We start from the raw sequence: 25,649 nt of genomic DNA, 5'->3' as shown, positions 1-25,649 counted from the left end.
TTATTAAATATTTATATTGCTTTTGTCACAAATTAGCTTTTTTGCTTATTTATTGGTACATTATTTAATAATCCTGAGACCTGTGCATTTGATTGCAGAATCGAGTCACCATGTTAACTCATTTATTCCAACACAACATTTCCCCCAAAGTGAGCACATGCATTTTACTCTTTGGAAAAATAATGAAAAGTCTTATACTGAAAAACAGCATGCATTTTTTTTAAATGTGAAATCATGTTTTATCGTGTGATTATTCTTACTGAATCAAAATTGTTACTCAATAAGGCATAAGTAGAGTTGGAAACTATAGAAATATTTAATATTTTTTCTACTAGGCAGTTGTGGGGTAAATTATATAGCTACTCCTTATAAAACCCTTTAAATATATAAATATAAATATTTAGAATAAGTAATAATATATGTACCAAACATGGTGCTTGCTTGTATGTGTTTTATAACATCTTTTGTAGTGGCAAAATAAAATTAAACTGCTGTAATCGTTTGAAATCTTAACATCAGTACGACCTGAGTTTGTATTTTATCGTTGCAAAGTACATCAACAACTCTTATTAGATCCTTCGAATTCAAATGTTAGAATGTGTGAATAAATGGGTTAAACTCCCTATAATTTTTTCCTCCATACTTACACTTATGAAATAATCAGGACTAAATAAAATGTTCAAAGTGTTATTAAAAGGGTGTGATCTCGAATGTTCTGGTGGGTTACAAAAAAACCTGGGCGGCTCGTACAGAATGGGCATACATTTGTATTTGAGTCATCTGGAAATGCACCAGAGAAGGGTAAAGAATGACGATGATAAGAGTTTTTTTTTTGTTTTGTTTTTTTTGGCGGGGGTCCGTCCTCAGTGTAGACCATTTCCGCTCTACGTAGGTGTTCTTCCTGGTTGTTGATTCCCATGTGAAAGTAGCAACATCTCGGCCATTAGCAAGTTTCAGTAGAATGCACGCGATAATTGAAAATAACATTCGATAGCGTGAGTAGACGCGCGCGCGCTTTTTGCTGTAAAAGCGTCTCCTTTTGAGCTGAAGGATTCATGCAATGCAGTATTCATTTTGACTAAGTCCAAAATGCCCGACTGCTGTGCCGCAGCAAACTGCGAGCAGAGTACGGACCAGTCCAACGTTTCCTTCTTCAGGTTCCCACTGGATCCCGTTCGGTGAGTGCAGCCTTTTGAACGTAAATGCAACCGCAATGTAATGCTATATATTTTTTTCTAAATTAAATTTTTTATTTAATTACAGAATGAGCAAATTAGCATTTTTTGTTAGCTGGTTAGCTTCTGCCCCCCTTTTTTACAATGATTCATTGAATGCATGGCCCCTTATTGTCATTTTATGGTTGTATTGTTGCTTTCTTTAATCTGTTATGAAGTGATTTATTTTTGCGAGGGACTATTTTGTAATTGCCAATCATAAAAATATCTTTCGATTTTTTTTTTTTCAAAGTGATTAATGCAACTTTTAAGGGGTTACTGTAAGCAAATGATTTCTATACACGTTCGCCATCATCAGGCCCTTCCCAAAATGGCAGGGATTTAATTCCCCCAGAATACTTTAGTCTGTTAATGGCTTGATTTTTTTTTTACTCTTGCTTTCTTCTTGCCAAACTGACAATTTTAATGTTTATAAAAGTGCTCTGTTTTAGACCTGTGATTTTTAATTGTTGTTGTTTGTAATGGTAAAATATCACTTTTGCACTACTGCGGTAACCTCACTTCATATCTTTAGATGTAAACAATGGGTGGGAAAGTGCCAAAGACCAGATCTGGAGACCAAAACACCTGAAGATTTACACAGGAACTACAAATTGTGCTCAAAACACTTTGAGACCTCAATGATATGTCCGCAAGTAAGTTTGCATGGTTTTGTTGAGCATCTTCTATTTAAAAAATGTGATTTTTTTATATATATATATATTTATATATAGTGAAGTGAAGTGACATTCAGCCAAGTATGGTGACCCACACTCAGAATTTGTGCTCTGCATTTAACCCATCCGAAATGCACACACACAGAACAGTGAACACACACACACACACACACACTGTGAGCACACACCCGGAGCAGTGCGCAGCCATTTATGCTGCGGCGCCCGGGGAGCAGTTGGGGGTTCAGTGCCTTGCTCAAGGGCACCTAAGTCGTGGTATTGAAGGTGGAGAGAGAACTGTTCATGTACTCCCCCCACCCACAATTCCGTCCGGCCCGAGACTAGAACCCACAACCCTTCGATTGGGAGTCCAACCCTCTAACCATTAGGCCACGACTTCCCAGTGGGGCTCGAAAGTTTGGGCACCCTTTGCAGAATCTGTGAAAATGTGAGTAATTAAAAAAAAAAAGAGAGATAATGCTAAATGCATTTTATCTATTTTATTTATCTATTTTACTTATTTATTTATTAAATCTATTTTATTTAGTACTGTCCTGAGTAAGATATTGTACATAAAAGATATTAACATTTAGTCCACAAGACAAAAAAAAATGCTGAAATTATTAAAATAACCCCATTCAAAAGTTAGACTGTGTTCTGTTACCTGATGATCCACGACTGTCTTTCTGTTTTGTGATGGTTGTGCATGAGTCCCTTGTTTGTTCTGAACAGTTAAACTGAGCAGCAGTCTTCAGAAAAATCTTTAAGGTCCTGCAGATTCTTCAGTTTTCCAGCATCTTTGCATATTTGAACACTTTCCAGCAGTGACTTTATGATTTTGAGATGCATCTTTTCAGACTGAGGACATTTGACGGACTCAAACACAACTATTTAAAAAGATTAAAACATTCACTGATGCTCCAGAAGGAAACAAGATGCATTAAGAGCTGGGGGGTGAAAACTTTTGAACACGATGGAGCTGCCCAAATTTGTCTTATTTTGTTGAAATATAATTTTTTTCCATTTAGTTCTGCCCTTCGTAAGCAACAGAAGCTACTTGTATGTTTCCCGGTACACAAATTAAGTACAATTTACCTTGAACTTCAAATTCCAAAAGTTTTCACCCCCAGCTCTTAATGCATCTTGTTTCCTTCTGGAGCATCAGTGAATGTTTGAATCTTTTTAAATAGTTGTGTTTGAGCCCCTTAAATGTCCTCAGTCTGAAAAGATGCATCTCAAAATCATAAAGTCAATGCTGGAAAGTGTTCAAATATGCAAAGATGCTGGAAAACTGAAGAATCTGCAGGACCTTAAAGTCCCCGTGAAACGGAAGTTGCAAACGGCTTTTCTCCAGTGTTGTGACGTATTTCCGAGAGAAACGGAATAATAAATGAGGAAAATAGTGGGCGTGGCTTATTTTCCAACTAGCACCTGATTGGATCTAGATAAGTAGGTGTGTTCACTTGCATGAGACATGGTTCATTTCAACTCACCGTCGTCAAACTTTGTGAGGTACCAACGGTGTACACTGACGGGACAGCGTTATCTGTTAATGACAGATATTTCAAGAACCCCATTACGTGTTCTTTCCTAATTTTGGAGTATTCGCGCGTGAAGTGTTTCGAGCACATCCGTGAACACTCTGTTATCCCTCCTTCCTCAAAATGTAATAAAATCGATCCATCTGGACCGTAACGAGGGAATTTTAAGGGAAAAGTGTTCCGTGAGTTCCACAACCAAAAATGCACCTCCTCGCCATCTTTCCCTTCACGCGCTGTCAATGCTCGCAAACACACAGGCAGCCTGTCTGCTGTCAGTTGGAGGGGCGTGGTTACGGATTAAGCAGACGCCCAATTCCTCAAGCCTACGTCATCAGTGAAGGTCCTCCAATGCAGAGGGGAGGGGCATTTTCAGATTTTGATTAAAGATTATGAAGCCAAAAAAATTTTTGTGTGGATTGACTCGCATGGATGAATTGTTCAGCACAAAACGATCAATTTAGGCGAACAAAGTAAATATAGTCATTTTGATTTCATGTGTACTTTAAAGATTTTTCTGAAGAACGCTGCTCAGTTTAACTGTTCAGAACAAACAAGGGACTCATGCAGAACCATCACAAAACAGAAAGACAGTCGAGGATCATCAGGTAACAGAACACAGTAGTAAGAACCAAGGGTTCCCAAACTTTTGAATGGGGTTATTTTAATAATTTCAGCAATTTTTTTTTTGTCTTGTGGACTAAATGTTAATATCTTTTATGTACAATATCTTATTCAGGACAGTACTAAATAAAAAATAACATGCATTTAGTATGATCTCTCTTATTTTTTTTAAATTACTCCTATTTTCACAGATTCTGCAAGGGGTGCCCAAACTTTCGAGCCCCACTGTATGTGTGTATATATATATATATATATATATATATATATATTACATTTATCATTATGTGAGTAAACAAATCCAGTTAAATTAATTTTTACTTGGGTTGACCAGTAGGCTGACATGTGTCCTATTATCCCCCAGAAAACTGCACCATTTTTGAATTAACGTTTGAAACCACTTATTTACTTATTGTTATTTGCTAAGGATTAGCGAACTCTGTGTTACTACTTTTTATTTCAGAGCTCCCAGATGTCTGTTTTGAAGGATGATGCTGTTCCTACTGTTTTCAATTTTGCAACCAACCAACCAACTGGCAACAGAAAAAGGACACGGGAGAAAGTATGTATCTAATGTATCTAATGTACACATCTAGATTCAAAAACATTTATTTATACCATTTCATAATTTTCTTGCTTTGTGAATGGACTGAGAGAATTTTTTTTTAAGAAAACTTATTTCAAAGTGTCAAAATCATGAAAAAAAAAATAAAATAATGCATGATCTCTAGCAAAAGACTTATTTATCAGCACATTCTTATGCAATACAGGTTTATAAATAACGTTAACTTAAAATAACGGAGCGAACTATTTGCCAATGTATTTCTTTTTTGATTAAATAAGTTAAAAACGAGATGGCAAGGTAAACAATTTCAGGATTGAGTTCTGTGTAGATTTACTTAAGAGTACGTACTTACTTGCATTTGAACATAAATGTGATTGCACCATCTCATGTACAAACCTGATTCCAAAAAAGTTGGGACACTGTCCAAATTGAGATTAAAAACAGAATGCAATGATGTGGATATTTCAATATTTTATTCAGAATACAACATAGATGAAATATCAAATGTTTAAACTGAGAAAATGTATCATTTTAAGGGAAAAATAAGTTGGTTTTAAATTTCATGGCATCAACGCATCTCAAAAAAGTTGGGACAAGGCCATGTTTACCACTGTGTGGCATCCCTTCTTCTTTTTATAACAGTCTGCAAACGTCTGGGGACTGAGGAGACAAGTTGCTCAAGTTTAGGAATAGGAATGTTGTCCCATTATTGTCTTATACAGGCTTCTAGTTGCTCAACTGTCTTAGGTCTTCTTTGTCACTTCTTCCTCTTTATTATGCGGCAAATGTTTTCTATGGGTGAAAGATCTGGACTGCAGGCTGGCCTGTACCATTTCAGTACCTGGATCCTTCTTCTACACAGCCATGATGTTGTAATTGATGCAGTATGAGGTCTGGCATTGTCATGTTGGAAAATGCAAGGTCTTCTCTGAAAGCGACGCCATCTCGATGGGAGCATATGTTGTTCTAGAACTTGGATATACCTTTCAGCATTGATGGTGCCTTTCCAGATGTGTAAGCTGTAGAGCTTTTTTCTGTCGACTAATCTAACGATTATTTGTATTACAATAAATAATTAATGTTCTTTTTTTAATTAGCTAATGAATCCTTTGTATAACTTCACAAAAATATATATATAAGTACAACTTCCAATATAATATTTCAACCTTTATTCATTTTCAACCAATGTGGTTGAATTTTTTACAGTATAAAATAATAAAGAGGCAAAGACAATTATTTTACTATGGTAAATATAAGTTTATGATAGCGTTTATAATTTAACCACAGTAGCCATAAATTTACAGTTGTCTGAGATGTCATGAAATGTTCTTTAGCATCACAAACCATAAAATGTAGTCAGGGTTCTGCTGCTATGGTTTAGCATGGTTTGCAGAGATCTGGAGCTGATTCGGGGTAGCTCGGTGGTTTGTGACTGTTGCCTGTGGCGCACTGCCTTTTAAGGGGCCGTTCACATTCCACGTCTTTTGCGCGCTCAAGTTCGTTATTTCCAATGTAGGCGTGCAATAAGCGTGCTCATAATGGAAGTGACGCGGCCGCAATGCGCTCGTTTTTTCCAGGCGCGTCTGCACCGCATCGAGTTAAAAACATCTCAACTTTCCAGAATGCCGCAAGCGCAAGAATATCAGACCTGAACCAGTAAGTTGGTCACCAGCTCACACGGTAACCAGCTAAACCGTAACACCGAGGGGCGCCAAGATGTTTTCATCTGAGGTGCTCGCGCATCGCAGTTGTGCTGCCGTGGTCCACCATATCGGTTTTGTGAAGGGAACAAAGGGTAATTTATTTGTCCTCTGTTTAAAGTATTCCCATATTTTGATAACAGTGTTCTCTGTTTTTGTGATAGAATGCAACTTTCTCCTTTCCCAGTATGCCATTACGTGAGATGTAAACAAACAGTGTGACACGTCGACGCATTTCACGCACGTCGACGTATTTATGTAGATGACGTAATCGATGACGTCGACGAGTCATTGCAGCACTAGTAAGCTGCCCATGCCACACGCACTCATGAAACCCCATACCATCAGAGATACAGGCTTCTGAACTAAGCGCTGATAACAACTTGGGTTGTCCTTGTCCGGATGTCATAGCATCCCAGTTTTCCAAAAGAACTTCAAATTTTTATTAGTTTGACCACAGAACAGTTTTCCATTTTGCCAAAGTCCATTTCAAATGAGCTTTGGCCCAGAGAAAACACCTGCGCTTCTGATTCATGTTTAGATATGTTTTCTGGAAGTATTCCTGAGGCCATGTTGTGATTTCCATTACAGTAGCATTCCTGTATGTGATGCAGTGCCGTCTAAGGGCCCGAAGATCACGGGCATCCAGTATGGTTTTCCGGCCTTGACCCTTACGCACAGAGATTGTTCCAGATTCTCTGATTCTTTGGATGATATTATGCACTGTATATGATGATAACTTCAAACTCTTTACAATTTTTCTCTGAGAAACTCCTTACTGATATTGCATCACTATTTTTCGCAAGCAGCATTGGGGGAATTGGTGATCCTCTGAGAGACACTGCCACTCTGAGAGGCTCTTTTTTTTATACCCAGTCATGTTGCCAATTGACCTAATAAGTAGCAAATTGGTCCTACAGCTGTTCCTTATGTACATTTAACTTTTCCGGCCTCTTATTGCTACCTGTTCCAACTTTTTTGGAATGTGTAGCTCTCATGAAATCCAAAATGAGCCAATATTTGGCATGACATTTCAAAATGTCTCACTTTTAACATTTGATATGTTATCTATATTCTATTGTGAATGAAATATAAGTTTATGAGATTTATAAATAATTTAATAATTTAATTTTTTACTCCCAGTTTGTACAATGTCCCAACTTTTTTGGAATCGGGTTTGTAAAATAGATTTCATGCTTGTAATAGTTATCAATGGCCCTTTCCCTCAACAATAACTTTATAATTTATAGCCATCATTAAAATTATATACTAGCATTTTATTCTTATTATTAATTGTTTTTATTTGTCATTGTAGACACATTGTCTGTATTGAGTACAAATAATTAGGGCTGTAGCTATCAAATATTTTAGTAATTGAGTATTCTACCAAAAATTCCATCGATTAATTGAGTAATCAGATAAAATGTGTTTTTGCTTAAAGTTCAATAGTAATTATGCAGGAGAAAATAACACTCCTAGGTCTCTTAAAATGAACAAGTTTCCTTTTTTAAAATTGTATTTTATTTGTATTTTCTTTAAATGCATAGAATGCACTGCATACATCAAAAATAAAACTTTTATTATTACCCCTTGTTTCTCTGTCTGTACTTGTACCGTGAACAATGACAATAAAGTTGACAGCTGAATTAAGTACCATTCAGTTGGGTTTTAAAATAAAGCATTTTCTGAGATGCACATTAAATGCATAAAACATTAATTTAATTTATCTTTTAATTATTGAAAATTAACTTAACTTTTGGTAAACAAAGGGGATTTACTATTAAAAATAAAACATGGAAGAAATGTTGTGTGATTAAACCTTAAAAAAAATTTTTTGTAGTAGGCTATGTACATTCTGCTGAACAATAGTCTTTAACCGGACTTTTATTTTGACGGGTTGACGTACCTTTACAGTTCTGAGTATGTGATGTGACGCTAGTTTTACTCAAATCAAAAGGTCAAATACTCATGAAGTGACCGTCAGAGCAGTTCTGGAGATGTTGTTCACATCTTATTTGGTGAGACAGCAGATGCTGAAATTACCGCGAGCGTCACATGTGCTTCAGTGTGTGTTAATAAAGGAAGACACACTTCTGCTTCATTCATTAACAGACACGCAGAACATGTAAATGTTTATGATTGGATAACGCGATTCCTTCCATGTTTTCTTCATTGCGGAAATCATAGGTTCCCTTTCATAGTTCACTTCGATGCTGCGGTCACCGGTATGGGAACACCTCTCGGTGTGACGAATGTCTGAAGCCCTATACCATCTCGCCAATCCTATTGGCCAAATAGCGCCTGGCACCACCCATACGCATGCGCACACAGGGTTTACATCACGCACAGGCGGTGCTTAGCGGCCTTTCTTCTTGTCCCCATTGTGATGGCCTGCGGCTCAGAGTACTGCGATCGAGGGTGGAAGTATTTTCTAATGTCACCCCCGTCATGTCACTTCTGCGACTGTCGAGGCACCGCACGAGGTGATAGCTTGGGGTGATAGCTTGGGGTGATAGCTTGGGGTGACACGTGCGACATGGATTTTGAGGACAGTGCAGCGTTGGAATTTTCTCCACCGTCTCACCAACCTGAGCTCGACGGCTAATGCCTCTTGTTCTCGGGCCCCGAAAAGCAGCTCCTGATGTTCTCGCTGCTTGCCAGGGACTGTGCCCTCCAATAGAGAGCGCTGTTGGACCGCTTTTGTGCATTCAACCCTCTCACTGCAGTCCCCATACTCAAACACTGACTGTCTCGCCGCAAACAGTGCCTTGAGAAGCATTGGATCGAGTTGTTACGCCAAGCGTTCCCTCAGACACTCTGCGCAATCCAGCTTTCAGAATTCCAGGCACGGTTCAAGGGTCTTGCACAGACGACCCGTTAATGACGGCTCACACAGCCGCCGCTTTTACGCCAGCGGCAGAGCCCGATGTTCATCCTGTTGGAATAATTCCTGCCATGGACACGTTTCAGGATTATACACAAGACGACGCAACGGCTTTTACGCATGCACTTCCCGTTCACGAACGCCACAAGCTTTTCGTGCCTGGACATTTTAACACATATGAAAGCGTTGGAGGAATCGGAAATCTTGAGACCGCTTATATTGTTTCGGCCCCGTGGGAACGCTTGCCCGACATTTCTCAATGGGTGTTACGCACAATTTATCACGGATACACCATTCAGTTTCGAAAAGGCCCGCCTCCTTTCCGTGGAATTCTTCCCACGGTTGTGAAACCGATGGAAATAGCGGTGCTGCAACAGGAGATGTCAACTCTGCTGAGCAAAGGGGCTATAGAAGAAGTACACCCCTCTCAGGTGGAGTCAGGGTTTTACAGATGCTATTTTGTGGTACCAAAAAAAGACGGCGGGTTGCGACCCATTCTGGATTTACGCCGTTTGAATCTTGCGCTCAGGGCGATCAAATTCAAGATGTTAACGGTAAAGTCTATTTTGTCTCAGATTCAACCAAACGACTGGTTTGTCACGATCGATCTGAAGGATGCATACTTTCATATTCAGATCATCAAGAGACACAGGAAGTTCCTCAGATTCGCTTTAGAGGGCAAGGTGTATCAGTACTGCATTCTTCTTTTGGCTTAGCTCTGGATCCCCGTACTTTTTCAAAATGCATGGATGCAGCTCTGGCCCCGTTGCGGCTCCAGGGCGTTCGCGTTTTGAACTACTTTGGCTGGTGTTAGCCTAATCGCAGACCCAAGCACACTCTCATCAGGATTTTGTGCTGAATCATTTAAAAAGCCTGAGCTTACGCACAAATTTCCAGAAAAGTGTTTTAATTCCCTCTCAAAGGATAACCTTTCTGGGAATAGACTTGGACTCTCGCACGAGGACAGCAAAGCTATCTCTCCCGCACGCTCATTCGATTGCGTCATGCGTGCGTCGCTTCAAAGCGGGTCACACAGTGACAGTGAGCTTGTGCCTCAGACATTTAGGTCTAATGGCAGCGGCATTCCCCATAATTCGCCTGGGATTACTTCACATGCGCCCTTTTCAGTGGTGGACGAAAAGACAGAACATTTCACCTCGTTGTCTTCCGCATCGGATGATTTCGGTGACACGGAGGTGTGTGATGTCGTTAAAACTGTGGATGTCAACCAAATTTCTTCTTGCTGGGGATTTGTGCTTTCCGAGAGACTGTCACGACGGATGCGTCTTTGACCGGTTGGGGAGCTGTTGCTCAAGGGCGCCCAGCCCACGGAGTGTGGACAGTGACACAACGCAGTTGGCACATAAACAGGTTGGAATTACTGGCAGTTTTTCTAGCTCTCCAGTATTTTTTGGATCAGCCGTCATGTGCTGCTCAAGTCAGACAACACAGCAGTTGTGTCCTATCTGAATCATCAGGGAGGATTAAGCTCTCGAACATGACTACGCATTGCCCGCTATGGTTCTCCCTATGCCCTCCATCGCACCTGGGCTTGGATGCGTTAGCTCACAATTGGCCCAAGACCAGCTTGTATGTTTTCCCCTGATTTGTTTAATCCCAGTGTTATTATCCAGAATACGGCTGGACAGAGTGGAAAAGCTGCTGCTGGTGGCTCCGTGGTGGCACACACAGCCGTCGTTTGCGGACCTGATCAGTCTGTTGGCGGGCTCTCCATGGGAGATTCCCCTCAGACAGGATTTATTATAACAAGCACAGGGAATGATTTGGCACCAAAGGCCAGATCTATGGAAACTGTGGGCGTGGCCTCTGAACGGAGTGAGTTAGTATGTCCCGGTCTTTCTGTTGAAACCACCAAGACTATACTGAATTCTAGAGCAGCTTCTACGAGATGCTTATATGCTTTCAAGTGGAGACTGTTTACGACCTGGTGTGGGATTCGTAATATGGATCCAGTTTACTGCCCAGTGGCTTCAGTACTGGAGTTCCTTCAGGACCGTTTTTCTGATGGAGTGACACCAACCACTCTAAAAGTTTAGGTGGCAGCCATTTCAGCTAACCACGAATATATAGATGGTGCCTCAGTGGGCCGTCATCCGCTGTTTTCTCGTTTTATACAGGGTGCGCAATGCTGAGGCCTTTCCGCCCCATGCGAGTTCCCTCATGGGAATTATCCATTGTGTTGCAAGGTTTATCAGGGCACCCGTTTGAGCCCTTGGAAACTGTACTGGATAAAATCCTGACTCTGAAGACAGTTCTTCTTAAGGCTTTATCCTCCCTCAAGAGAGTTGGGGATTTACGGGATCTTTCGGTCTCATCCTCGTGCATGGAATTTGCACCGGGCTCTGTGGTGGTGGTGTTGTGACCGAGGCCTAATTATGTCCCTAAGGTCGCATCTAATCCCTTTCGTTTTCAACAAGTGCTCTTGGAGGCTTTACCCCCTGCTGAGGCAGTGAGTCTTTGCCCTGTCAGAGCTTTAAAGACTTATGTTGCTCGAACAGCCCCATGGCGTGAGTCTGACCAGCTGTTTGTCTGTTTTGGACATAAGAATAAAGGCCATGCTGTCACAAAACACTGCATGTCCCATTGGCTGGTGGAAGCAATATCTTTAGCCTATGAGGCGCGCGGACTCGCTTCGCCCTTAGGAGTTAAAGCCCATTCCACGAGAGCAGTGCCTTCTTCTCGAGCTTTTCTCAGTGGATCTTCTATGGATGATATCTGTGCAGCGGCAGGCTGGTCCTCACCGAGCACTTTTATCAAGTCTTACAGTCTGGATGTGAGGATGGCTCCTGGCTCCCGGGTTGTCTCGCTTGAGCAGATGCTTCCTTGGATCCCAACTGTCAGGTACGTCAGGCGTTATGGTATAGCATTTCCATACCGGTGACGTCACCGCAGCATCGAAGTGACCTATGAAAGGGAACATCTCGGTTATGTATGTAACCATGGTTCCCTGAATAGGGAACGAGATGCTGCGGTCCTGGCCGTTCCATACCTTGATAGCATTCTTATTCAGTTCATGAAATCTGAGCGAAATGGCCTGCGGCACCCAGGTATATGATGTGTGCACATGCGTAAGGGTAGTGCCAGGCGCTATTTGGCCAATAGGATTGGTGAGATGGTATAGGGCTTCAGACATTCATCACACCGAGGGGTGTTCCCATACCGGTGTTGTCACCGCAGCATCTCGTTCCCTATTCAGGGAACCATGGTTACATACATAACCGAGATGGTCCTAGTTGTTGTATGCCAGCTCTATCTTGCAATGGACACATGCCACAACGTTCTCTTTACGTTTGCCCGCACCATCAATTCAAAACACTGCTGACTCCTTGCAGTAAAAGATTTCGGACACAGCGCTTGTGTCTCCTTCCACTTTGTGGGTGACGTAAACGCGTTGTCACATTAAAAAAAAATTATTGCGAAAGAACCTGACGTGAGATTTAAAATAAATTAAAAGAGGCTTCGAGGCAGAGGTATTTGCCTCGATAATTTTTTGTAATCAAGTTACTCGAGGAATCGTTTCAGCCCTACAAATAATATTTATTTATTTATTGTATCGTATCGTATTTTTTTCAGACAGGAGAGGAGCCGGTTGCCACAAAGAAATCTAAAGGTAAGTAATGCATTTCCATGTCACCATTTTTTAATTCTTTTATCTCTTTGTAATTACACAAAGTAATTACAGTATATTCTCTGTTGTTTTTCTTTTGAATTGTTTGTGCTCTTTTTTTTTTCTTCTTTTTTTAAGGTACCATCAATAACTCAAACCCCTCTTTGCCAGAGGCACAAGATAAAGTTGAGAGTGATTCTGCTGAGAACAGCGAAACACACAATCCTCCTGCACATGAGGAGTCAGAGGAGGATCCTGCTATTTCCAAAGCGAAGGAAACTTTGAAAGACTACTTCAAGGAGACTTTAGCTTTCATTGGTTTTAGCATCGCAAACAATGCATCTCTTAACGTTGTTAAACCACTGGGGAATGACCCAGCTGGGTCACTCTCTGTCAACACCATATGTGCAGAGAAGATCGACCAAAAAGAAGTGCTCACCTTAGGTGAGGATGTCATGCGTGAGGAGATCCGTAATAGCTTGCGGCTTGCGCGCTTTTTTTCCATATTTCTCCAAGACAAGGTAAACATTGATGGCAAGGACCAGATTTCTGTGTTTATCCGCTCAGTCACAAGTGAAGGCTTCCCACAGAAGCACCTCATGGGATTCCTTCCCTGTGATGTAGACTCTGAAAGTCTGTTCCTTATGCTTATATCTGAAATCCGGAACAAGTGGGGTCTGCGGATGGAGCACTGCCGCGGCTTCACCTACCTGTCATCAGGTGCCATGTGTCAGAAACTGAAGGATCTCTCATGCAGGATGCTGCGGGATTTTCCACAGGTAGTTTTGTCCCCTAGTGAACCTTACGCTTTCAATGTGTGGTTGATTCGCTCCATGCCCATCCTTCCAATTCAGGATGTTGTTGATACTTTAGAGCAGGTTGCTTCCATTATTAGGCAATCGGAAACTCTGGCAAAGAAACTTAATGCCAAGATCATTGCTTCGTACAGCCACATCAAAGGCGAAGTGGACAGAGTAAAGGAGTCCTGTCAGAACCATTGGGAACATGCCACAGATGCTTTTCAGACAATGCTTGATATCTTAGAGCCACTTTTGAGCAGCATTGGAGAGATGTGCACCAGTGCCCTTTCAGATGTGGACGCTGACACAATCGTAGGGCTTCTAATGCTGAAAGAGAAGCTGAAGAACTTCAATTTCCTCATTACTCTTGTGGTTTTGAAAAACACGCTGTGTTGCGTGAGCATCCTGAACCCTAGTCTCAGGGGAATAATCAGCATCAGCAGCACTTTGCAGTACACCATCTCCAACACCTTAAAGCTTTTAAACAAACATATGCAGGAGATCAACATTTTTCACAGGAAGTGGTTTTCTGATGCAGTGGCCAGAGCCAAGAAGTTGGGGGTGTCAGTGGATCTGCCAGTGGAGATGGTGACAAATGGTGATGGTGCAGAGAAACATCAAGCCTCATTGGAGGATTACTACAGAGAAGCACTGAGTAAGAAGGTTATACAGTACCTTGTTGATGAAGTCAAAAGAGTCCTAGGCACTGAAATGGCAAGAATCCTCAGATGGTTGTCATTGGTGCCCTCATATATGGCTGACCACAATTTTAGCATACGCAAAGACAAAGTTGCTGATGCTAACCTGAATAACTTGGCTCGTCCTGACTCCTTTTATGATGAGCTGGGCTGTTGGGAAGTGAAATGGCGACATGCTAGCAAGCGAAGGATTCTTCCCACCAGTGTTTTTGCTACCCTAAAGATCCCAGATATAGGATTTTACCCAAATGTACAGAGCCTGTTGAGAGTGTTGGGCACCATCCCTTGTGTCCGCGCCGAATCAGATGTGTATGGGCACTATGACATGGTGTTGGACCGCTATCACTCCTACATGAAAGAACTACCAGCGGAAAAGAGACTGAGCAATATGGCCTTTGTTTATGTCAATCAAGATGTCCACTTCAGCACTGAGGAAATGGTGGAGGCGTATGTGAAGAAATATCCAGAAATCTTGCAGCTATTACGTGAAGTAAGCATGTTTTGGAGACTTTTATTTTATTTGAGTTAATATCATTTTATTTTGAATTATATTTAATTTCTGGAGATTAATAAAAAAAACTTGCATGTTTTTAATGAGCTGTTTAACATTTTGATCCTCTCATTTGTTTTTAGGATGATGTAATGGAAGTGCAACCATCAGGTAAAGCTTCTCACCTTTGACTTATTTTCCTTCAAAAAAGTTAACACGCTCCTGATTTTCATAGCTTGAACAAGAATGAGTTTAACTGATTTAACTAAATTAGATAGTTGTTGATTTAATTTATTTTTACTCCAAAAACTATGCAGTTCCTGAAACCAGTGCAAATGATGCCTCTAAAGAAGATACAGAAGAACAGAGAGAGATGACTTTAAATATGGACATTGAGAGACCAAAACTGCCTGAGTATGCAGAAACTGATAAAGAGGCATTCAAATCTGCATTACAGGCAGCTGTCACCGCAGCATACAGTAGGCAAAGCAGACACACTCAGGGTGATCAAGATCAAGAATTAGAATATGTGACCAAATCCGAGATGAATGAAGTCCTTAAAGTTTGTGAGGATGTTGTTAGGGATAGGATTCTTTTAGAGGCCGGAAATTCATTCTTCTCCCTGTTTATCGACAGAGTTGTTAGATTCGGAGAGACAGAATACATTCCCATGTTCATCAGATTTGTTGACAGTTTTGATGTCATGCGTCTTGAGCTTCTGGGTTTTATCGAGGTTAGGCATGACACTGAGGCCATGTGTGAACGACTTTTTGATGTAGTCACCAATGAGTGGCATCTGGATTTGAGCTACTGCAGAGGTCAAGCTTACCTTGGCTCTGGGGAAGTATCCTACAAGCTCAAGGCCTTTGCATGTAAAATACAGGAGAAGTATCCTCTTGCTATATGCACACACTGCTCGTGTTACTCTTTCAATACCTGGTGGTCAAGGTCAGTTCCAGTAGCTGCAGTCATCAGAGCCATTGACACATTAGAGGAGATAGTGTCATTTTTCCACAGCATGCCTGCCCTTGAGAAAGAGTTAGATCAAGTCTTAGCCATAGGCCTAAGAGAGAGCTATGAGAAAATCCATGAGCTTCAAGGAAAGTTCTGCTCCACTTGGCTTGAGAAACATGACTCTTATGAAGTCTTTGCTCAGATTCTGGAGCCTCTGGTAGATTGGTTAGAAAATATTGATAACTGCCAATCTCAGAGATGGAGTTCGGCCGTATCCAAAAAAGCCAAGAGACTACTTCAGTTAATAAGGGACTTTGATTTCATTGTGGCAATCATTGCGCTAAAAAACGCCTCATCCTTCACCAAAGAACTGAGTGCAGCACTACAGAAAGACCATTTTAGTGCTGCCTCGCAGCTTAGCCAGATCAGTGGTATTGTGGCCACACTTAACAGAGTGAAAACCAACATCAAGGTTTTCCATCAGAATTGGTTTGATGAAGCTTCTTGTTTTGCTCAGAGTCTGAGTGTGCAGGTTAAAGTTCCTGATAGTGTGATCATTCCAAGGGACAGCCTTTTGAAACCTGGTTCATACTACAAAGATGCAATGAGTGTCCCTTTAGTTGACCACCTTATAAACATGGTAAAAGACTATTTCTCTGATGACCACAAGGAGGCCCTCAACCTGTTGTCCTTGGTCCCTTGCTCTGTGACAATGAGCTATGTTTTTGAAATGCTCAAGTCAAAACCTCCATTGTACATTGGTGATCTTCCCGATCCTGACAACTTCTTCACGGAGCTGAGCTGCTGGAAAGTGAAGTGGAAAACAAAAGTGGTTAGTGTAACCATACCAGAGACCATTTTTCAGACTCTGCGTCTACCCCTTATGCAGTACTTCATAAACATCAACACATTGCTGAAGATTATGTGTGTGTTGCCAAGCACAGCTTTGGAATATTGTGGTGAGGTGAAGCGGCACAAAATGTATCAAGACTATGTGAGCACCACCTCACCTATGGACAGATCACCCTGTTTAGCCGTGCTTCAGGTGGGCATTGACTTTAACAGAGACCTAGACCAAATGGTTGCTCAGTGCTTAAGGCTCACACCGAAGACATTGGAGGGTATTTGTCTGGTAAGAATCAGTTTTTTTCAGTAATGTGTTGCTTGTTTCAAATGTTTAATTTGCTTTCTAGATGTGTTAGTAAAGTCTGTTTTACTTCACAGGACAAAGAATCCAAAACCTTAGGAAGGGCTGCTGAAATGAAAACCGAAGGTATGCAATATATTATGCTTGCTTTTTTTAAAAGAATCAATATCTGGATGCTTTGTTGTTTCCCAGTAGATTAAGTTATCTTTTAATTTAAAAGTGAGGGGGAAAAATTGCTAAATAAAACATGAATGCATGAATTGCATACAGTAGGAAATAAAACATGCAAGCATGAATTGTTTACAATAAGCTCAGTAAACAATTACTTAGAAAAATAGGTAGGGTAAATTTTCATTCCATGTCGACTTTAATGCTCACTTTCCAACATTGCAGATGACACCCACGTGATTGAAGAAGAAGACAGGGAAGCTCAGCAGGTTTGTATAGTTGTGGTGATAATTATTATAATTGTTATTAACATTTTAAATAGTTTATAACCTTCAAATTTTCAAAGGGTTGAGAGAATAGTTTATAGATTACAGAATAGATCATTGATTTAGTTGAAAATTGTTTTAAACTATTTTGGGTAAATTGTTGATTCAAATCAGTTGCTGTTAGTTTATTTTTTTCAGTTTTGTTCATGAGTAGCATTTCTATTCACAGGACTCCAGAATACTTGTGATGAATTCTGAGATTACTGGCAGTGGTATGTCATCTTTGGGAATGGTCTTGCATTTGAGTTATTAATGTGTTTGAGCCTACATATTTTGTTGTTGTTGTTGAAAAAGCTGTCTAAAATAATGTTTACCCTGACTTCTAGAAGCAGACATCCACAAAGTTGGAGCAGAAAGCATACAGACTCTGCAGCAGTCTGAGAATATAGAAGTGTTTGCTGGTTGCTTGGAAGTGGCATCTGAGGAGCCGCATGTAAAGGTTGAAGAAGTAGAGCTGGTTCCAGATGAGAATGGCCATTCCAATGAACCAGCTGACAGCACAAGTAACTGTGACGAAGTCTTTATACAGGCAGCTAAGCTTGCAAGGAGAAACTGCTCATTGATTGACCTCAGTAAACCAGAGCAAGATGCCGTTGTTCAGAATCTTGCCTCGTGTCATTGGGTACAGGAGGAAGGGAAATTGTTTTCAGAGGGAGAAATGTTACAAAGAATTGTGAAGGCCATACGACAAACAATCCTCACTGAAGTTCATGACTCTCCTTTCTTTTCAATCATCACTGATAGAACTATCTCAGTTGGAGAGGTGAAGTTCCTACCAGTCTTTGTTAGATATGTGAATGACTGCATACCCAAAGTGGAGCTTATAGGATTTCTGCCTTTTGATGAAAGCTCTGATGTGGATTTGCAAGCTAAGGCTCTTTCAACCACACTTGAGGATGAGTGGGGACTTCAAATGGGCTGCTGTCGTGGCCAGTCCATCATGTGCTTTGGTACGGGGAGCAGAAGTCTCAGAAAGATGGCTTTGGGCTTTATAGAGAGCTATCCGTTAGCTGTGAACACTCCCAGTGAGTCTTGTGGACTTGCCTACTGGCTGGCTTTAAGCCTACAAAATGCCTCCATTACAAAGGTTCTAGAGACCGCTGAGAATCTGCTACAGTTTTTTGACCAGTCACCCAAATTAGGCAGTGAGCTTTCCAAGACCATGGATGGGCTGCTGAATACACCACGGGAAGCACTTGGAGAGATCCCAGAGACCTGCCTCTCCAGATGGAAAAAGAGAGAAGACTTCTTCGATATTTTGGTGGACATGCTGGAGGGAGTCCTGAACTGCTTAGATTCTGTGAGCACCAACTGCAGTGGGTCATGGAGTAGAAGCATGTCACTGCATTCCCAGACCCTGTCCACCGCTATTAGGCAGGTTGATTTTGTCATCCCCCTAGTGATCTTAAAGAATGTCTGTGCTCCCTTGAGGAATTGCAGCACTGTGTTTCGCTGTGGAAACCCTGCTGACATTATTTGCGAACTTGAGAAGATTATGCCAATAATAGATTATTTTAGCAAGATGTTGGACAATCTGAGTGCAATGCATTCTATCTGGTTTGAGGAGGCAGTGGAGCTTGCTGCTAAGGTCATGGGATTGCTGTCATATGCAGAATCTGTCAGTAGCTATGATTCACCAGAAATGTTCTACATGGAAGCAGTAAGCTTACCAATTCTAAATGGTTTAATTGAAGAAATGAAGTTTAACTTCTCAGAGAATCATCTAAAAGCCCTGAAAGTTTTGTCCCTACTGCCAACGTGCAACCCTCTGCCTATTCTCCCAGAATCCACAGATAAACTGCACACTATATACCTGAGTGATCTCCCTGAGCCAGAGACAGCTGAAGAAGACATTAACACCTGGGCCACAGTATGGAGGGAGAAGTATCAAGATGTTTGTCCCCCCACCTCCATCTCTGAGACATTGCTCCATAATGAAGCCAGAAACCTTCCAAACGTTACAACACTTCTTAAGCTTGTGGCAGTGTTGCCTAGTATTAGCATGGAGTGTGATCTAATGAAGACGACACTAAACTCCTTGAGGACCTTACTCAGAGGTAGTATCTTCAGTAAGCCTGAAGCTGTGATGCTTCTAATGCATCGCCAGACACTGCAGAGCCTGGAGGAGGTTATTGAGAAATGCATGGAGGTTGATCCAGAAAGAAATCAATTCCTTGCTCAGGTGTGGTAAATTTCTTAGTGGTTACCCTGTAATAATTCTAATTGTCCAAAAACATGAAATTAACATACACTATCAGTCACCCTAGCTGTTTGCTCTTATTAGTATTAATATCAACTGATAAACAAAGTAATGTTCCTGTTTTTTGGGGGGGTTTTTCGTACATGTAGGTAAAATCAAGAGTTAATCATCTGAGAATGGAAGGTGGTAAGTAAAACTAATTTCTAAATGAATAACTTGGCCACTGAAATGAATTGAGTAGCTCAAATGGGCATTCAAAGTAATGAAATTGCTGTTGTGTTTTATTCTGACACACTTTCCTGTCCTTTCTCAGAGGTGATTACCATGGCTCCACAGGAGATGGCTGTAGATAAAAATGGTTCGGATTATCCACAAGAGACAAAGGTTGCTGGAATCGGTGAGTGATATTAAATGAAAAGTATTAGTAACAAGTAATTATCTCAACTTTTTTTTTTTTTTTTTTTTTTTATTAAATCTGTATCATCCTTTGTTTAGATGTTGAAACTGCTGCTCCAGAGGCAATTCTAGTGGAAACCAATGATTCTAGTGAAATGGAAAGAGCTGAAGAAAACATACCTGAACAGACATCATCTTTAACACTTAACAGCTCAGAAAGAGCCACAACTACAGCTCAAGTCTTCCATGCTCTGCCAACCAGCACATCTGACCAACTAATAGAATCTGTCCAAGATGCCATTATGCAATCTACAGTAACAGAACATGATAAAAGTGATCCACTGATCGTTCTTGTTCAAGATGTAAATAATAGATCTGAAGTACTTGATCAGTGTGGAATTGGTCCGTCAGTAACAGAGGATCAAATCATTACTAATCAAGGTGAAACTGAGCAATTTAATGAAGAGCGGCCAGTTAGCAATGTTCAGTCAGTATCATTCAATCAAAGTGAAACTGATGAACCTATGGAAGTTGATCAGTTTGTAGTAGCAGAACCAGGTAAAGCTGACCAGCCAGCAACAGAAGAACAAAGTGTACCTGATCAGGTCATGGCAGTTGTTCAAACTGAAACTGATTCCTCCATAGTTGCTCAAGATGAAGTTTGTCCCACAGTAACAGGGTTAGCAGATGGTCAACTTGTGTCAGCGGATCAGAGTGAACCTGTTCAGCTCATGTCAGTTGATCAAAATGTAAATGATCAGTTATTGTCAGTCCATCCAAGCGAAACTGATCAAGTCATGGAAATTGCTGTGAGTGGAAATTATCCATACATAGTTGAAGATCAGGGTGGAAATGGTCATCCAGCAACAGGGGAACAGTGTGTAGTTGACCAATTGGAAGTTAGTCCAGTTGAAACTGATCACTCTATTGTAAAAGGTCAGGATGAAGCTTGTCGTATAGTAACAGTGATGGCACATGAAGGAGAAACTGGTCAGTTGGTTTCAGTGGAAAAAACTGGATCTCATGAACTTGAGACTGTTGATAACTCTGGAAATTATCATTCTCTACCAGCAGGTCAGGATGAAACTGGTCAGTCAGTAACTGAAGATCAGACCGTAAATGATCAGTTCATGGCAGATGGTCAATTTGAAACCGTACATTCAGTAGTGGAAAGTCAAGATGCTGATCAGACAGAACCTGGGTTAGCAAATGAAAGGGAGTTCATATCAGAGGATCAAAGTGAATCTCACAAGCTCACGGTAGTTGACTCTGAAAATGAACAGTATCTAATAGCAGATCAAAGTTTAACTGGTCAGTCAGAAATGGGAGACCCAAGGGTAACAGAACAGTTTATAATAGTTGGTCATGTTGTAAATGATCATTCCATAGTAGAAGATCAAAATAAGATTGGTCAGACAGAATCTAGGTTTCCAAGCCAAGGTGAAACTAGTCAGTTAGTATCAGGAGATCAAAATGTACCTAACCAGTTTATAGCAGTTGGTCAAGTTGAGTCAGATCAATCTATAGCTGAGGGCAAAATTGAAACCACTCAGACAGAAACTATATTACCAAACAAAGTTGGAACTAGTCCGTTAATATTGGGGAATCAAAGTGGAGCTGATCATCTCATGGTAGTTGACTCTGGAAATTATCAGTCTGTAAAAGTAGATCATAGTGGAACTGGTCAGTCTGTCTTACCAAATGAAGTTGGAACTAATCAGTTAGTTTTGGGAGATCAATGCAGATCTGATGAGCTGATTGTTGAGTCTGGAAATGATCAGACTGCAACCATAGGTCAAGCTGGAGCTGATCAGTCATCAGCAGATCAAACTGTAGCTGATACATTTGTTGTAGTTGCAACTCATCAGCCTTTAGTAGAACATCAAAGTGTATTTGGGTTAGCAGATGGAAGTGGAACGAGTCAGATAGCATCAGGGAATCAAAATGGAAATGATCAGCTTGTGGCAGATGAACCTTATGGAAATGATCAGTCTGTAGTAAAAGCTCAATGTGAAACTATTCTTTCAATTGTATTGAATCAAAGTGTGCCTAATCAGTGTGTGGCACTTAGTCAAGGTGAAAATGATCAGATTGTACCAGGGAATCAAAGTGAAACTGATCAGTCCAGCATACTAGATCAGGCTGGCCTTGAGAAACCCAAAATAGTTGCAGACTGTGGCACAGATAAGTTTAGTTCTGTTGCTCCTGATTGCTCAGACAAAGAAACTGCAGCAGTATACATTAGCCTTGATCAGTCCTCTGCAATATCTCCATGTGTTTCTGACCATTGCACACCTGCTTCACCTGAAGATATTACTGATCATCCCATGGCAGCAGAATCTGAAGGCACAGTCCAGCCTGAAGCAAAGGCTCAGGATGGTGCAAACCAGGTACTTAACCTGGATCGCAATGGACTAGAAAAAATAGTTTTTACCCCATACGATGCTGTTGCTCGAGAGGAATTGTTTAAGGAACTGTGCAACATAAAGTTATTTTCAATAGTCACTGAGGAAGAGTTTGCAATTGATGGACAACCATACATGCCTGTAGGGATACACTACCTTAACAAACAAGACATTCAGTGTGAAAATATATTAGCCTTTATCCCCCTTTCCACAAACATTCCTTCATTTGTGGATACACTCACCATAACCCTCTCTGAGAATTGGGGATTGAACTTGGCACTCTGTAGAAGTCAATCTTTGGCAAGACCAGGTGTCCCTCAGATGACACAGGCTTCAGCTTTGCTTTCCCAGAGACTCCCTCATGCTTTCAGTTTCCCAAACCTTGTAACTCCAAAATCTTTGCTAGCCAGTTTGTCCTCCCTAACAGACACAACTCACTGTTTTGAGTGCTTGGAGCAGCTCTTCATGTGGTTCTCTGAGGATATTCAGCGACGTGTAAGACTAGAGGATGCTGTTGTGCATTTGTTCCAGAATGATGAAAGGAAGGCAAGTGATCTGAAAGCCAAGATCAGCAGCAATCAATTGGCAATGAGCCCCGAAGTTCTGGAACTTACTTCAGACATTCTAGAGGCCATTGCCTTTACCTTGAATGAGATGAAAGGGAACCAAGATAATGAGGCAAACAAAACACAGGCTCAAAGCTTCCTTTCTGCTATCCAAAACTTTGATTTCATTTTGACTGTTGTGATTATGAAAAACATCTTGAGGCTCACCAAAAGCATAAGCCTAAGCCTTCAGGGAAATGCCTTCGATGTGTATCAAGCTGTAAACCGCCTGTCTGATCTGCTCCCCTCTCTCAGTGAAATAAAGAACAGTATTGACTCACATCATCAAATCTGGTTTCAAGAGGCAGTTGCATTAGCGTCTAAGCAGCCACTTTCACTACAACCGCCCTTAAATGTGCACTACAGAGAGGACTTCAGTAAAGGGGCCATTGAGCACTGTATTGCTGAGATGGAAGGGCTCTCCCAGGATGTCCTGTCTGCTCTTCGCTGCTTGCAGGTTGTGCCTTATGTCATGTCGAAAGTGGAGGGATGCTGCAAGGACACGGAGTTTGTCAAGGTGTTCCAATATGTCTTACCTGACCTAAACTCCTTCCAGGATGAACTGCAGAGGTGGAGGGACAGATGGCAAGACTCTATTGCAAGTCATCAACACCTACCCGACACTGTTCTCGGCACTCTCAAAACTTCAGACATTGAGTCTTTTCCCAACATTTCAACTATCCTTAGGCTCCTGGCAGTCCTGCCTGTCTCCAGCACACAGAGTAGCTTCACACAGGGAAAGATTCATTCTGAGCTGTACCGTCTGTAGTAAGCTTGGCTTAGCTGCCCCCAAACAAGCTCTCTAATAGGATGTCATACACTTCTGAAACTTCAGAATGTCCCATTGTTTTCTGTAAACTGTAGGTCACATCTGGCAGTAGGTTTCAGTGTGTGTGTGTATGTATGTATGTATGTGTGTGTGTGTGTGTGTGTGTGTGTGTGTGTGTGTGTGTGTGTGTGTGTGTGTGTGTGTGTGTGTGTGTGTGTGTGTGTGTGTGTGTGTGTGTGTGTGTGTGTGTGTGTGTGTGTGTGTGTGTGTGTGTGTGTGTCAATATATATAATTGAATTATACCTGTAGACTTTAAGTATAACCACATATTGGTTTTATTAAAAACATCTTTTTTTTTTTACATTTCTTTTATGTAAGTGGCATGGAAAAAGAGGACCGCTAATTGGGACCAATGTCTTGCCAAAAAAAAATGAGAATAGGATGCCCTTGTGGGGCCTTACTGCTTTGTGCCTTTATGCAAAAACCTCCAACATAACTCTTTAAATCATGTGACACCGAAAGTGTGGATGGAGGCTTTCACAAAAACACTTTTTGGGAATTTCCTAATATCTTCAGGAACTTTTAAAGACTACAAATCATATAAATACTCGAGATGCATTGCGAGGAGAAGAGATTCATGTTTTATTCATTCATTTACACAATGAAATGTAACTGTGTTATATTGTCAAAAAGTCATCCATCGGCACAAACTAAAAATAGCTTGTCTCATTATGCTTGTTACAATGTTTGATTTGTTTGCAGTTTTATTTAGATGAATGGATCTTTATGTAAACCATTCTCCCTGAAGCCGCCCTCATGAAGGAAGCGTACATATATGTTTGACTAAAATAAACAAATAAAATCAATGAAAAGAATCAGTGTTTTACATATGAAGCTCTGCTCAATTCAAAGCCAGAATATTTAATGGTGTCCACAAGATGGCAGTGTAGTTTGGCAAGTATCTGTGAGTAAGTATTGATTCATGCCCGCCTTTCTTAAAACTTTTTGCCGAGACTCTTAACTAGATGTTTTGTAATGCATTGTAGAAGCGAATTAAATTGTAGTAAACATTAATTTATTTACTCTCAATTAAGTTAGTGTGTGTAATGGATTAGTGGTTGATTCCATTTTTCTTCTCCCCTTCAACATCTAGAGAGCTGTGTGACTTGTGCATTGAAAATGCAACAGCACATTTATTAATGGCAAATGATACAGAAATTGATGAAACAAAATTATGCTCTCTTTTTCAGTTAGATTAGGTGGTCATTAATATAAAGTTATTTATTTGCCATGCTACTCTAATGAAATTCGTTAATGTTAAAAACTCACTTTTGTATAAATGATTTTGGAAGAAAATTACCACTTCAGTTCACCACTTACTGCCCTCTACTCTCCAATTTAAAGGTAGTTAATTGTTTATGTTTTCACTTTTTAATGCCTTTTTTAGTTAAGGCTTTTAAAAAACAAAATGTAGCATTGGCCCCCTGTTACCTGTCGATGATTTGCTGCCATTCTTTAACCCTTGGTTTATAGACTGTGGATCCGTCATATAATATTGTTTTCGTGAGTAGATTTCAAAATGTCTTAGAGAAGCAATCAGTCTCCCATTTCCATGTAACCTTGGACCTACCCTTGGGGGCTACAGGCTTTAACCTTTTAAGGTCATTTCTTGTGAGAGCCACAGTAGATGTTTTTAGAAAGGCAGGAAAATAAAGCTATTAACAAGACAATGCTACAGTAATTACAACTACAAATCAATCAAGGCCTGCTTTATTACTTTATTGTGGCAGATTTAATCTATGCCTTGCAGTCAAGAGAAAGTAGAGTAGTGGTTCTGGAATCCATGAAGACGATTCCAAAGAATGTA

At 40.7% G+C, this 25,649-nt stretch overlaps 1 protein-coding gene across 1 annotated transcript; it reads left to right on the top strand.

Moving 5' to 3' along the window:
• Positions 1-888: 888 nt before the first annotated feature.
• On the top strand, positions 889-24,657 carry LOC128021095 (uncharacterized). The gene is made up of 14 exons (XM_052608024.1): positions 889-1,178; positions 1,750-1,870; positions 4,511-4,609; positions 12,791-12,827; positions 12,963-14,812; positions 14,956-14,983; positions 15,130-16,898; positions 16,991-17,039; positions 17,307-17,350; positions 17,577-17,619; positions 17,734-19,589; positions 19,757-19,793; positions 19,921-20,004; positions 20,103-24,657. Exons 1-14 carry the CDS (start codon positions 1,090-1,092, stop codon positions 23,780-23,782), a joined length of 9,786 nt encoding a protein of 3,261 aa, XP_052463984.1. The 5' UTR covers positions 889-1,089; the 3' UTR covers positions 23,783-24,657.
• The last annotated feature ends 992 nt before the right edge of the window (positions 24,658-25,649 follow it).

This window comes from Carassius gibelio, chromosome A10, assembly GCF_023724105.1.
Source record: "Carassius gibelio isolate Cgi1373 ecotype wild population from Czech Republic chromosome A10, carGib1.2-hapl.c, whole genome shotgun sequence".
Classification (NCBI taxonomy): Eukaryota; Metazoa; Chordata; class Actinopteri; order Cypriniformes; family Cyprinidae; genus Carassius; species Carassius gibelio.
This window is presented reverse-complemented; position numbering and strand designations above follow the sequence as displayed.